This window comes from Palaemon carinicauda, chromosome 14 (assembly GCF_036898095.1).
Source record: "Palaemon carinicauda isolate YSFRI2023 chromosome 14, ASM3689809v2, whole genome shotgun sequence".
Lineage (NCBI taxonomy): Eukaryota > Metazoa > Arthropoda > Malacostraca > Decapoda > Palaemonidae > Palaemon > Palaemon carinicauda.
Genome location: NC_090738.1, coordinates 73,224,021 through 73,239,020, shown reverse-complemented (window position 1 = coordinate 73,239,020; position 15,000 = coordinate 73,224,021). Strand labels below are relative to the sequence as shown.

At 39.8% G+C, this 15,000-nt stretch overlaps 1 protein-coding gene across 1 annotated transcript; it reads left to right on the top strand.

The window, feature by feature from the left end:
- Positions 1-2,248: 2,248 nt before the first annotated feature.
- LOC137652811 (uncharacterized) lies at positions 2,249-4,671 on the top strand. The gene is made up of 3 exons (XM_068386218.1): positions 2,249-2,334; positions 2,494-2,666; positions 3,245-4,671. Exons 1-3 carry the CDS (start codon positions 2,249-2,251, stop codon positions 4,669-4,671), a joined length of 1,686 nt encoding a protein of 561 aa, XP_068242319.1.
- The last annotated feature ends 10,329 nt before the right edge of the window (positions 4,672-15,000 follow it).

Sequence of the window (15,000 nt, the reverse complement as noted above, 5' to 3'; positions counted from 1 at the left end):
TAGAAAGACATCAATAGTGTCTGAGAAAGAGAAATCATGTCCAATGTGCAAGGAAAACCATGATCTTGATGATTGGTGGAATTTTGCTAAGAAGACCTCTGATGAAAAAATAGATTTCCTTAAGGAGAGAAGGTTGTGTTTTGGATGCTTTGGTCTCAACCATACTTCTAAAAGATGTATGAAAAGGAAGCAATGTAAGGCATGCTCTAAGAGGCATCCCACATCACTGCATATCAACGGATTCAAGCTACATAAAGAGAATGATAGCTCATCTAGCAAAGAAGCAAGTGAAATTATTGTTAGCACATGTACTATCAATCATGTTAGTGAAGTAAATACAATATTACAGACTGTTCTCCCAGTAAAAGTATATCAGAAAGGAAACAAAGTAGTTTTGGACACTTATGCCTTTTTTGATAATGGCCGCACCGGTTGTTTCATCACAGAGAGTTTACGAGAGAAGATAGGTGCATCTGGAACAGACACATGTTTAAAGCTTCAAACCATGCATGGCGTAAACATTGTGAATACTTTGGCGGTTAATAATTTGTATGTTACAGATATGGAAGGAAACAATACTATTGATCTGCCAAAAACCTTTACTCGTCAAGATATCCCAGTGAGTCATCAACAGATACCAAAACCAAATTTGCTAAAAAAGGTAGCCGGTCTGAGGAATATTGCTGATATAATTCCTGATTATAGAGCAGATCTGGAGATTGGTTTGTTGATTGGCAGTAATTGCCCTAAAGCACTGCAACCATTAGAGGTGCTTCCAGCCAAGGGTCCAGATTCTTATGCAGTTTTTTACCACCATGGATGGACTGTTAGTGGCCCTCAACATCTTAAACACTCTTCAGAGAAAAAAGTATTTCATGTCACCATGTCTTTCTTAAGAGAGTTGAAAGGGTAAAGGAATGTTATCATCCTGCAGCTGTGGTCCAAATGTTTGAAAGAGACTTTAGTGAGAAAGATGTTGGTAGAGTTTCTGATGAGAAGGGTTTGTCACAAGAAGATCGACAGTTCCTCAAAGAAGTGGCAGAAAACATTCAGTTTACCAATAGACACTACCAGCTTCCCCTACCATTTATAACCAATAAAGTTAACTTGGTAAACAATAGAGACCAGGCAGTGAAACGAGCACAATGGCAAAGAAGAAAAATGAAACTAAATCACAAGTACCATGAAGATTATGTGGAATTTGTTGAGAAATTGGTGTCTGAAGGATATGCTTATAAGGTTCCGGAGGATCAGTCGTATGATGAACAACCTGCATGGTATCTACCTCATCACGGTGTCTACCATTCAAAAAAGCCAAATAAGATTGGAGTAGTCTTTGACTGTAGTGCTAAATACCAGGGTAATCTCCTTGATGACAAGTTGATGCAAGGTCCTGATATGACTAATTCCCTGATTGGAATGCTCATCAGATTTCGTCTAGAAAGGGTGGCCTTGATGAGAGACAGAATCTATGTTCTACCAAGTTCAGGTACCAAAGGTTCAACATAAATTGTTAGAAACCAAAAATAAATTATAGAGGTAAGAGATGCAAAAGAAGTGGAAAGCAAAACTGTTTCCTTATAAGGATTACAGTTAAATTAATTAAATCAATCAGAAAGGATTGATATTTGTGTCCGACTGTGGGGAATAGCCATTCGGTCGTTAGCTTGACTCGAAGCTTTACCTATTTTTCATAATAAATTAAAAGTAAATAACTTAATGTTACTTAGTATGATAACTATTAGCGTTAATGATAAGTAAAATGAATGATAAAATCAAACTTATGAATTAAATGACTTAAATTAGTAATTGCCTAATAGGTCTTAAGTTCGCGCGTGCATAATACTTACCTGTCAAAGGTAAAAAGTAAATTACCTCCGAGGTTACCACAGCCACGGCGAACAGTTCCAATAAAAAGTACTCAGTGGAAAGGCCGGCATCATCATAGAATATTAACGCTGAACAAAACTAAACGTTCGATCACCAAGACCACAACAATTTTGGAAACACTTCAACGTCTACCTTTGGGATAAGTGACATATATTATTCTGTATCTTAGGACATGTCTGGGGAAAAGGGTAATGTAGGGCAATATCTCAAAATTTTACTAGTGGATCTACTATTTGATGTAAGTTTTTTTGGTTTTTGAATAATTGTAAGGTTGAAGTTAAAATAAATTCCAACAAAATACCTTGGATTCTTATGGTGGCCTGGTGGTGAACTTGAAAGCGAACTTAGAGAGTATCGAATGGGTGTTCACATCTTTGGAGCAGTATCATCACCTAGCATCGCCAATTATGCTTTGAGGGCAGCAGCTGACCATGCAGGAGATAAGTATGGTCTAAATGTAGAACGCACCATTAAGACTAATTTTTATGTGGATTACTATTTAAAGTCTCTACCTTCAGAATGGCAGGCATTAAGACTTCGGAAAGACGTTACAGCAGCATTGAAGGAAAGAGGTTTTTGACTGACAATTATTGTGAGTAACAGCAAGCTGGTGTTGAAATCAATCCCACAAGAGGACTGTTCAAAAGATCTTCAAACATGTGATCTTGACTATGACGAACTTCATGTAGAAAGAGCTCTTGGTCTTCAGTGGAATATTGAAAATGACTACTTTACTTTCTCCGCAAGCTTGGACCCAAAACCACTTACAAAGAGAGGTATTTTGTCAACAGTATGTTCCCTCTATGATCTTCTTGGTTTTGTGGCTACTTTTCTTTTGCCAGCTAAGAGAATTCTTCGCGAAGTTTGTCAGGATAGCAGCTTGGGATAGGATGATGTTATTCCCCAAAAATACCTGGAGCCCTGGAGAAGGTGGCTTGATGATTTACCAATCCTGGGTAACTTAAAGATTCCAAGGTTTGTCAAACCAAAGGTATTTGGTACAGTGACTTCCACACAGCTGCACATATTTTCAGATGCTAGTAATGAAGGCTATGGTGCTGCAGCATACATAAAACTCTCCAATAACAGTGGGAGGATTTCTACTCCTCTGCTGATGGGAAAGTCTAGTGTGTGTCCTGTAAAGGCAACAGCCATACCCCGACTGGAATTGACTGCTGCAGTGGTGTCCATAAATCTCGCACAACCCATTTTGAAAGAGCTGCAGATTACAGGGGACCAGACATTCTATCACACAGATTCTACAACAGTGTTTTACTATAATTTTAATGATAGACATTTCCTATGTTTGTTGCAAATAGAGTGAAAGTAATTAAGGATTTCTCACACAATACAGAGTGGAGTTATGTTCAGAGTAAAGGGAATCCTACTGATATTGTATCAAGAGGTTTCACATGTCAGCAAATGCTGAACAGTAACATTTGGTTTGATGGCCCATATTTTCTTGGAGGACCAGAGGAGCTGTGGAAAAATTATATGCCCCAAGGTGTAGTTGAATTGGAAGGATCTAAAAGTTTTGCAGTGCATCCAGTAGATGGGGAGGGAAATGCTGTTGATAAGTTCCTTAAGTATTATTCTTCATGGCATCAATTGGGGATGGCTGTTGCTGTGTATCACCGTCTTTTTTCCATACTGAAATCTAAGAAACAACCTAGACTTAATGGTTCAATTACAACAGAAGAATTAGATGCTGCTGGAAAAGCAGTCATCAGATATATTCAGAAGAAAACTTTTAGTAAGGAAGTGACACTCTTACAAAAGAGCGAAGGGTTAAGGGGCCGAGGACTTTGTAGTAGCAGTAGCATTTATAAACTAGATCCCTACATTAATCCTAAAGACAGGCTTCTTCGCGTTAATGGACTGCTCTCCAAAGCAAAAATTTCAGCTGGCGAGAAACATCGAATGATGTTACCTAGAAAGAGTCATATAACCACTTTGATTATTCGTTACACACATGAAAAATTAGCTTATTCTGGACGCAACCATGCGATGGCAAAACTTAGAGAACTTTATTGGATTATCCGTACCAATGCAAGTGTCCGCCAGATTCTACAAAGATGTGTCATTTGCAGAACAATGAGAAACCCTGTTCTAAACCAGAAGATGGCTGATTTACCATTGGAAAGAGTAATTCCAGCTGCTCCATTCACTCACACAGGTGTTGACTTCTTTGGGCCACAGGAAGTCAAAGAAGGAAGGCAAATCAGGAAGAGGTACGGTGTATTATTTACTTGCTTGTCTACAAGAGCAATTCATATAGAGAGAGCCGATTCCTTAGACACATCGTCCTACATAAATGCCTTAAGAATGTTTGTCGCTAGAAGAGGAAATGTAAAGAAGATTTGGTGTGACAATGGGACAAGTTTTCATGGAGCTGAGAAGGAGTTGAGGAAGTCACTCCAAGAGATGAATGATGATCAGGTCGAAGCTTTCCTCTCAAAAGAAAGCATCAGCTGGACCTTCAATCCCCCTGCAGCTAGTCATATGGGAGGTGTGTGGGAACGTCAGATTAGAACTGTAAGAAAGGTCTTGACTCCTCTCTTCAAAGAACATGCTGGACGACTGGATGATGAGAGTTACCGTACTCTTCTCACAGAAGTTGAGGCTATAGTGAATGACCATCCTTTGACCACAGTCAGTGACAGCCCAGAAGACTTAAAACCACTCAGTCCAGCACAGCTTCTCACACAGAAATCAAGTGTTGTGATGCCACCACCTGGTGTTTTTCAGAAAGGAGATATTTATCTGAGACAGAGGTGGTGATATGTCCAATTCTTGGCAAACTTATTCTGGAATAGATAGCGAAGAGAATATTCATCAACATTACAAGAGAGACAGAAGTGGAACAAGGAAAAGCGGCACCTTCAAGTTGGTGATATTGTCCTCGTAAAAGGTGATAATCATTTGAGGAGTAACTGGATGATGGGTCGTGTTATCAGCAGTGGAAAGGACAAAACCGTGTTTTTACAAAGTGTTGTTTAAACAACAGAGCTCCATCGACCCATTCAAAGGCTTGTTCTTCTCCTTGGAGTAGAGGAACAATGATTATAGTAGTTATTTTCATTAGGATCAAAGGATTTGAGAGTATATTACATTTATTATAGATGTTATTTATTGCACCTGCATTTATAGATATGATTGATTTTGATAAACAAATAATTTGTTTATAGGGCCCAGAAGGTAAATGCAGCATTTTATAGAACCCATTTGTGTATATAATCATTTAATAAGCTCTGTTTTTCAACTTGGTGATTAGGGTTAAATTGTATTATAGATATTTTGTCCGTTTTACATGTAAACATTGTTCAGTCTGTTTTGGATTGTTATTGCTGTAATGTGTTGTTAATTATTGAGTAGTTCATAAAATGATTGTTTATCCTGATAGTTATCAGTGTTGGAATTACACTGTAACAGTTATAAGTTTCTAGAAATAGGATCAAGGTTTTTTGATGACTGACAGAGTAGAAGAAGTCTTCAAAGTGGAAAGAACATTTCTTTAGAAATTTGTTTCGCTTGTATTGGATGTAGCTTAGAGTAACACAGATGTAAGTTTATTTCTTTACTGAAATTTGCATATATTCTATTTCATGTTTGTGGTGTTTTGTAGTTAAATCAAACTATTATCAATTCTTTGTTTATAATGGAATTTCTTTTTAACAAATTTAGTAAGTTTGTTTGTATTTTGTTGTTTTTAGTTTCTTGAACCTCGTCGCCCTGCACTACTAGCAAAGTACTCATCATTGGTTTTCTGGTCTTGGAGAACTTACCAACTATAAGCTTTTACAGTTATGGTCAACTTAAGTTGTAGTGCTTAGTGTTAAGTAATTGAAAGCTTTAGGTTGGTTTTAAGTGTCTTGTGTTATCAACTTGAACTTTATATCAAATTTTTAATAAAGTGTGACGTGAGTAACAGTAACTGTGTCTTTTCTACATCCCATCCCTGCGGCTTTGAAGAAAACGGCAGCTACAATATATATATATACATATATATATATATATATATATATATATATATATATATATATATATATATATATATATATAAACATATATCTATCTATCTATCTATCTATCTATCTATCTATCTATCTATCTATCTATCTATCTATCTATATATATATATATATATATATATATATATATATATATATATATATATATATATATATATATATATATATATATATATATATATATATATATATTATGTATACAGTATATATATATATAAATATATATATATATATATATATATATATATATATATATATATATATATATATAGCTCTATATATATATATATATATATATATATATATATATATATATATATATTTATGTATTAATATATATATATATATATATATATATATATATATATATATATGTTTGTGTGTGTGTTGTGTGTTTATGTATATAACAAACATATATATATATATATATATATATATATATATATATATATATATATATATATATATATATATATATATATATATATATATATATATATATATGTTCGTGTGTGTGTGTTGTGTGTTTATGTATATAACAAACATATATATATATATATATATATATATATATATATATATATATATATATATATATATATTTATTTATATATATATATATATATATATATATATATATATATATATATATATATATATATATATATATATATATTTATTTATTTATTCATTTGTTTAATTATTTATTTATTTATTTATTTATTTATTTATTTATTTATTTATTTATTTATTTATTTATTTATTTATTTATTTATTTATTTATTTATTTATTTATTTATTTATTTATTTATTTTTATATTTATTTATTTATTTTTATATTTTTATATTTATATATTTATTTATTTATATATTTATATATTTATATATTTATATATTTATATATTTATATATTTATATATTTATATATATATATATATATATATATATATATATATATATATATATATAGATATATATATATATATATATATATATATATATATATATATATATATATATATATATATATATATATTTATATATATAAATGAAATACTCTGAATTATTTGAAAGAATATCTGTTTATCAAACAAAGGGTTTCTTTTGCCAGATGAGTTTCTCATTACCTTTTGTAGTTTGATTAAATTTCTTCTTAAAATTTTTGTTAGGAACATTTAAAATAAATGTGTAATACGAAGTAAAATACATAAAAAAATTGATGGACATATAGACATAAGAAGTAAAAACGTAAGAAACGGCAGGGTGTAAAAGGAAAATAAACTTGAATTTGGTAAATTTTGCCATCATTGTGAATATTTTCCTGAAAGCAAAGAAAATATGTCGAAAAAAATATATATATTACGTGCCTGCCTAATTATAAATTTAGACTTTAATGTCTAAGTTAATCTTCCGAATTCATGAGTAATTGCAGATCAGAGCTCAAAGGAATATTGATATTTCCAGAATAGCTTCAGACAAATTATACCTAATATTTGCGGAAGGAACCCTAAGAAAACTTTTGATAGGTTTTATGAATTTTGAGCTTTGAAAAGGCAATAGGATACCTAATTAATAGTAAAAACTATAATTTAATAAAACTTTTCAAATGATTGATACACTGAAATTCCTTAGGAACGGATATGTAATGATTACTGTCGTCATTTATAGAAAAATACTGATGAAAAAAATATTGATAATGATAATTGATATTGAATATATTTTGAGATCTATTTTCGATTAAAAAAATTCATAACTATCTCACCATTGAGTTTTCAAAAAACGGATTTTGAGCGAAGCGAAAAATCTATTTTTGGGTAAGATGGCCATGTCGTCCTGATGGAAGTTCCTATAGGGTAGCTTCCTAGGGTATATTACAACTACGGCGATATTCCCAGAGAATTTACCTTAAGGTACCCAGAATTCTAACTCCTGGAGCGAATATCCCTAATGAAAGGGATATCGCGACATATCAGAGGACGTATTCTTGACACGCCACATGGCAATCTGCACCCCAAACAGAGATTACGTATCGAAGGGTAAATTGGCAAGAAACGAAAACGGGAAAGAAAAAGGGGGAGCCGCTCCCAAGGCTCCCTCTTCTCCAGTTTCGTAAGCGTGCCTGGCGCCAATCCTGGCGCCATCTGTATTCCTTGTAGCGTACACGAGGTGCTACAGATACTGTATGTAGGGAGGGGTCCTACAGCCCTTTCATAGAAAGGGAAGGACGGGTCCATCAGGACGACATGGCCATCTCACCCAAAAATAGATTTTTCGCTTCGCTCAAAATTCGTTTTTTGGGCTCAAGCCATGCCGTCCTGATGGAAGTATACCAGAGCATTACTGTATCTGTGGATTCTCAGAACGTGCCGTACTCCCCGGAGGTAATTTTTCCCGGTCGACTAGACCTAGAGACCTAAGATGTTACCGTTATACATCTTTTCAACTAACCATAAACCATGTTAGAGCTTCCTGTCCCCTACAGGGAAGAGTCCTACTAGACTCTGGAAAAGTCTCGAAGAGTACATATACCTATGTATGAATACCAGGCAAACTAATATAGTGGTCGCACCCTATATTAAGTAAAGCATAGTTTGTAAAGAACCACTGCGTCAATATGAAATATCGACCAGTTCTCCGCACAATACTTGTATTGGACAAAGGTTTATATCCGCATAGGAGGAAAGTTGTAAAACCGCCACCGTCCCCTTCTGGGACGGAGTCCTCCCGATAAGGGAAAGGATAAACCAATGCAACATAGCTTGCATACAGGAACAATCTATTAGAATTATCCCAGATAAATATACATAGAATGAATGCTCAATTATATCAATAAATTGACACAGGTGAAGGAGACGCAAGGTTCTCAAGAACAAGTTTATTGATAGACAATAAACGGACAGGTTAACAACAATTCTATATATATATATATATATATATATATATATATATATATATATATATATATATATATATATATATATATATATATATATATATATATATATATATATATATATATATATATATATATATATATATATATATATAAGAAGAGGATAACCAAAACTTTAAGCATAAGTCTGATAGTAAACAGAAACTTGTTTATCTGGAAGAAAAACATTAGTGCCACTTTTAACATACCGAGGTATGAAGGTCAGAAAAGTCTGCATTACTAATCAGTTACATTAGCGTTAGAAACGCTCGGCACACATGTCTGCACTTATGCTAGGTTCACCTTTGGAAGTGGAACAGTCAACGTTGGCACCTCAGTGCCCTCACTTAGTTTGTAGCACAGAATGTAACTACACACTCACCCTAGAATTAATTGTCCCAATTAAAACCACTGTTCCTCGCAGAGTTAAACAGCAGGGTTAACGACGCAACCCACTGCTACCACAGAACTCTTTAGTTGCTCCACTTGCCTAGCATAGTGGGGAAAGAACACTCTGGAAGACTTCCAGCCAGTGTATGAACGGAGATGTTCAAAATCCATACAATTAAGGAAATTTAAGGATGAAGCACCTTTCCTCGGATCGTGACCTGCGGGTGTAATGTCAGGATCCGCTCTGCGAATAAAATATGCGATTTTCGCCCTGAGTTGATTCAGTGATAAATTTGAGCCTGATGTTTCTCCCCTGAATAGTTGACCACCCTAGAAGTCTGAAGTTCTATGAAGATAGACCTTTAGGTATTCTACTGGACATAGAGATGCATCTCCTTTCAGAGGGCAGATTCTCCAGGGACCCCACCTGTTGGTGGGTAACTCATTCTTGGTGAGAAACAAAGGATCCGGAAACAGGTTCAGTTCTCCCCCATCCGGGAACTGAACACGACCTTCCTCTCTCGAGAGGGCTACAATCTCACTAACCCTGGCTCCGGACACGAGTGGAAATAGGAAAATAACTTTTTGGGTCAAATCCATTAACGCACCCTCCTCATTGCTCCACAGAGAAGCGAAAGGAAGAACCTTGTCTAAAGATCATGAAATGGGCTTCGGACGTGCTGAAGGTCTGAGCCTAGCGTAGGCTTTCAGAACTTTATTGCCTTCTAATAGATTTGCACTTATTTTCCTCTAGGAAGTCTATGCTGGCTTCCGAAATCCCGAAACGGTTTCTCACCGCTAGGGAGAGAAAATCATGAGCTGTAGGATCCGGGTGTTCTGTAATGAAGCGCAGACAGAAGACTTCTGGACTCGCTGGGTCAGAACTGGATCTGGTAGCGGTAGAAACTTCAGTCGTAGCTCCAATGCCAGGGAGAACCACACGCTGTTCGACCACTTGTGGGTCACTATTGCCGCTACCCCCTTGAAGGATCTCAGTTGTTGAGGACCCTCAACAGAAGGTTGTGAGGAGGGAACAGATAAATCCTGGACCATCTGTTCCAGTCGAGGGACACCGCGTCCACTGCTTCCGCTAAGGGGTCCTCGTACGGGGACACGTACAGGGGCAACTTCTTGTTGTCTTTTGTCGCAAAGAGGTCTATCTGCAGCTCTGGGACTTGTTCAGAGTGAAGGAGATTGATCCTGCGTCTAAGGACCATTCCGACTCTATCGGTGTGAACCTGGATAGAGCGTCCGCTGTCACATTGCGGACTCCATGAAGGTGAACTGCCGACAGGTACCACTTCTTCTTTTCCGCCAATCGGAAGATGGCCAACATCACCTGGTTGAGAGGTGGTGACCTCGATCCTTGTCGATTCAAGCATCTCACAACTACCTCGCTGTCCATCACCAACCTTATGTGGATCGAGTGACGCGGGGAGACTTTCTTTAAGGTAAGGAACACTGCCATAGCTTCTAGAAAGTTTATGTGAAAGGTCTTGAATAGCTTGGACCAAGTCCCCTGGACTTTTTTCCGATGAGTGACCTCCCCGTCCCTCCTTCGAGGTGTCTGAGTGAATCGTCTTCTTTAGAGGTCTGGCTTGGGACCAAGGCCTGAGAAGAGTACGTAGCCGAAGCGGAACTGGTCTTCTCAGATCTCCTCGCGCGTTTGATGCATAACTTCTCCAAACTCCGGTTGCATCCTTTAGCTGTGCTCTTAGCACTGGGTCTGTCACCGAAGCAAACTGGAGAGAGCCCAGTACCCTCTCCTGTTCGCGTCTTGATATCCTTTCGGAATCTAGAAGTCTCTTGACAGAACCCGCTATCTCCTTCCTTTTCTTCGCCAGGATGGAGAAACGGTGTGACATTAAGTCCCAGGGGATTCCCAGCCACTGGAACTTTTGAGATGGAGAAAGTCGAGACTTTTTTCTGTTGATCTTGAAGCCTAGATACTCTAGGAACTGGATCACTTGACTGGAAGCTTGCAAGCATTCTGTCTCGGATGCTGCCCACACCAGCCAGTCGTCCAGGTAGGCTACTACCTGAATTCCCTTTAGGCGTAATTGTTTGAGAGCTACGCTCGCAAGCTTCGTGAAAATCCTTGGGGCTATATTTAGCCCGAATGGCATGGCTCTGAAGGCGTATAGTCTTCTTTGTAGCTTGAACCCTAGGTAGGGGGAGAGTCGACGGTTGATTGGAACGTGTCAATAGGCGTCTGACAAGTCTGTGGAGACGGAATATGCCCTCTTGGGCAGTAAGGTCCTTATGTGTTGCAGTGTTAGCATCTTGAACTTGCAGTTCACTATGAACTTGTTGAGTGGCGACAAGTCCAGAATGACTCTGAGCTTTTCCGAGTCTTTCTTAGGAACACAAAACAGCCTCCCTTGGAATTTGATGGACTTCACCCTTCGGATCACATTTTTCTCCAACAGTTCTTGAACGTACTCCTCCAGAACGGGGGTGGAGTGTTGGAAAAAACCGAGGGCACGGGGGTGGAGTGCTGTACCAGCTCCAGCCCAGTCCGTTCTTGAGTAGGCTGTGGGCCCAGGGATCGAAGGTCCACCGATCCCGAAAATTCTGAAGTCTCCCTCCTCCTGGCATCATCTCACTTGGACTGCCGTCCTGAGGTCTTGCCTCCCCGACCGCGACCACCCCTGAATCCCCTTCCCCTTGAGGGGCGCCTAGACGAGCCTCTGGCTGCTCCTCTAGGCTTTGCTCGAAAGGAAGTAGACTGCCCTTCGAACGTTGGGGTGAACACCGTGGACTGTGTCGACACGGCCTGGGGTACCCACTGGAAAGTGGTCGGGGTTTGTGCCACCATCTGGGGCACTGAAGGCATCGGCAACTGCTGTTGCTGTTACTGTTCAACTGGCTTGGCTGGCCGAGACGGTAGCCTAGGCCTTTTAGTCTTCCTCTTCGGTTGGGGACCTTCATCCGGGGAACACTTTCTCTTGATAGACAGTCCCAACTTTTGGAGAAGATTTCTATTCTCCGTGGCGGCCTTATCCAAAACTTCTTTGACCAATTCGCTAGGGAAAAGGTCTTTGCCCAAAATGTTGGAGGAGATTAGTTTCCTTGGCTCGTGCCTCACCATAGCCGAGGTGAACACGAACTCCCTAAAAGCTCTTCTCGCCCTGACGAAGCTGTAAAGATCCTTCGTCACTGTGGCCAGATGAATCTTGGCCACTACCATGAACATTTCATGGACCTTGGGGTCACTTGCCATCGTCTCAAGAGTGGTCTGTAGAGACATTGAGGCAGCCAGTCTTTCTTTTGTCTCGAGCTCTCTCCGCAAAAGAAGGTCAGACAGCTTAGGGAGGTTCTCACCGAACTGACGTCCGGCAATATCAGCCTCCAACTTCCCGACTGAGAAGGTAAGATGGACGTCCTTCCAGTCCTTGTGGTCCATGGGTAGGGCCAGCGACAAGGGTTTACACTCCTCCAGGGAGGGGCAAGGCTTGCCAGCCTCGACTGCTTTTAATACAGCCGCAAACCCTTTCAGCAAAAAGGGGAAGGCTCTAGCAGGAGAGGACACAAAGGAAGGGAGCTTCTTACTCAATGCAGTAACTTTTGAGTTTGTGAAGCCCCTCTCTTTCATCGAAGATGAAAGCAAAGCTTGAGCCTTAGCATGGTCCATCACTATGACCTCCTTTGGCTCTGTCTTCTCCTTTGAAGCTGGTTCCTTCCTCAACCGGACATAACAGTCCGGATAAGACCCTTTGCTGGGCCAGAATTCCACTTCCTCAAGGGGAACTGAACCCAGCTTATCCGACATGACGATCTTTCCAGTCGTCATCGGCATGTGCTCGGCATATCTCCACGGGTTAGCATCTGAGCACAAGGGAAGGTCTTTCACATTGAGCCTTTTCTGGGGACCACGTGATGCTGCAAGCTCCTGCATCCGCGGTTCCATAGCAGCCGCCTTCTCCATATTCTCCTTCTGCATTTGTTTGATCATTCCAACAATGAAGGAGAGGTCCTGTCCCAGCTCTACTGGGAGAGCTGACGATGTTGAGGGAATAGGTTCAGGGATCAGAACCGGAGCAGCCGACACCTCGTTGGCTTCTTCCTCTACGATGTCTGGGGCTTGATCTTCATCCTGGCCTCCTGCCAGGAGGTCTTCCTCCAGACGCTCGGACACGTCTGACATCCTGTCACCCAACTGGATGTCTTGCACGGCGACCGCCACTTCAACATCCACCTGGATCTGAACTAGGGGGATCTCCTCTTGAGGCTGGGGAATCACTGCATCAGCTGATGCCCTAGGGAAAAGGTAAGCCCTCATCTTCTCACTTGGAAGATAAGGTCCAGAGGTGTTCTTCTGGAAGCCCCTTACCCAGGTGCGAAGCTTCCCCCTTGCTATATCCCTTGATTCCGCTGTCCTAGGGAATCAAAAGCTTTAGTAATCAGGTTAGAGCACACGGTACATACCTGGGAGTCCCAATACCGGAGCTCACCTTTGGAGACAGCGCATGCTGCGTGTCTCCTACATAATCCATGTCCGCAGAGGTTCTTACTGCGGACGTTGCAGAAAGCACTTCCGCACTTCGGACGTACTTCCTGCAAAGAGAAGAAAATTTCCATGAGTATCAAGTGAACTATGTATCACTGGATATGCACAGTTTAGCATAACAATTCAGAAAGGAAAGACACACACTTGTGTTTCCCTCACAACCAATTGTTGCAGCCTTCCGGATAATAAAATTGAATGGTTAATCTCTTCTAGAATAACCAATGCCAAGTTTCCAGAGGAAACAGGTGGAGCTCACACCTAAGCAATGATTTTAAAATCCTGGATAATAGACAAGAAAGAACTCACTTTCTTATTTGTAAGGCAACAGCATAGGGCTGTGCAAGACAACACAAAAGTGTTAGAACACACAGTGCTGTACCAAAACTTATACTATAGTTTTCCTCTTACAGTATATGTTATACTGAAGAATACTGGTACAGTATAGGAGTGGCACACACCATAACTAGCTTTAAAGTATACTACTTAACAGCTATAAGGCGGCAGAACGCTGGTTCAAATGCATGTGCCGGCCGGCAGAAACTGCCGGCCGGCAACAGCCAATGTCGGCTACACAAGGTAGCACCTGGCTGCCGGCCACACTCTTGGCGACCGGCAGACTAGGGCTGACATTAGCCGGCCGGCAAAGGTACACAACCGATGCCAGCCAGCAGCAAAAGAACCAGAGGACTACGACTGCCCGGCTGCTGGCCTCAAAGGCCGGCAGCCGGGTCGGGTACAGCACTAGAAGAAAACAGAATGGATGCCGGGATAAGAGCGTAAACAACCTCCAAGCCCGGCAATCCGAAAGAGTGCATATAAGGAAGGGGAGAATCTAATTCAGGCTTCCTGACCAATGCCGTCTGACTCACAGGCAGGCATGGATAAGGGACCAAGGGAGGTCCGGGTAGCACTCAAGCAGAAGACCCTTGCCGGCCGGCAGACTCTGCCGGCCGGCAAAGGACTGAGTCAATTCCACATCCTAACCTATCCTAGGTCCAGATGTAGAATGACGTACAGTACTGTAATGGCTAGGCCATTACGGAGATAGAGGGGGAAGGGACAAAAGAGGGTCCTACCAACCTTGCTTTAGTGAAGGATCACCTGCAGCCAAGGAAACTCATCTTAGCCTAAGGGAGATCCAAGGAGGAAGGCCAGCAATACTTGCCAGCTCCCAAAGAACCAAAGCAAGGAAGGTGTTCCTACTCCCAGGGAAAGAATCTTATCCTCCCACCGAGAACAGCAACAAG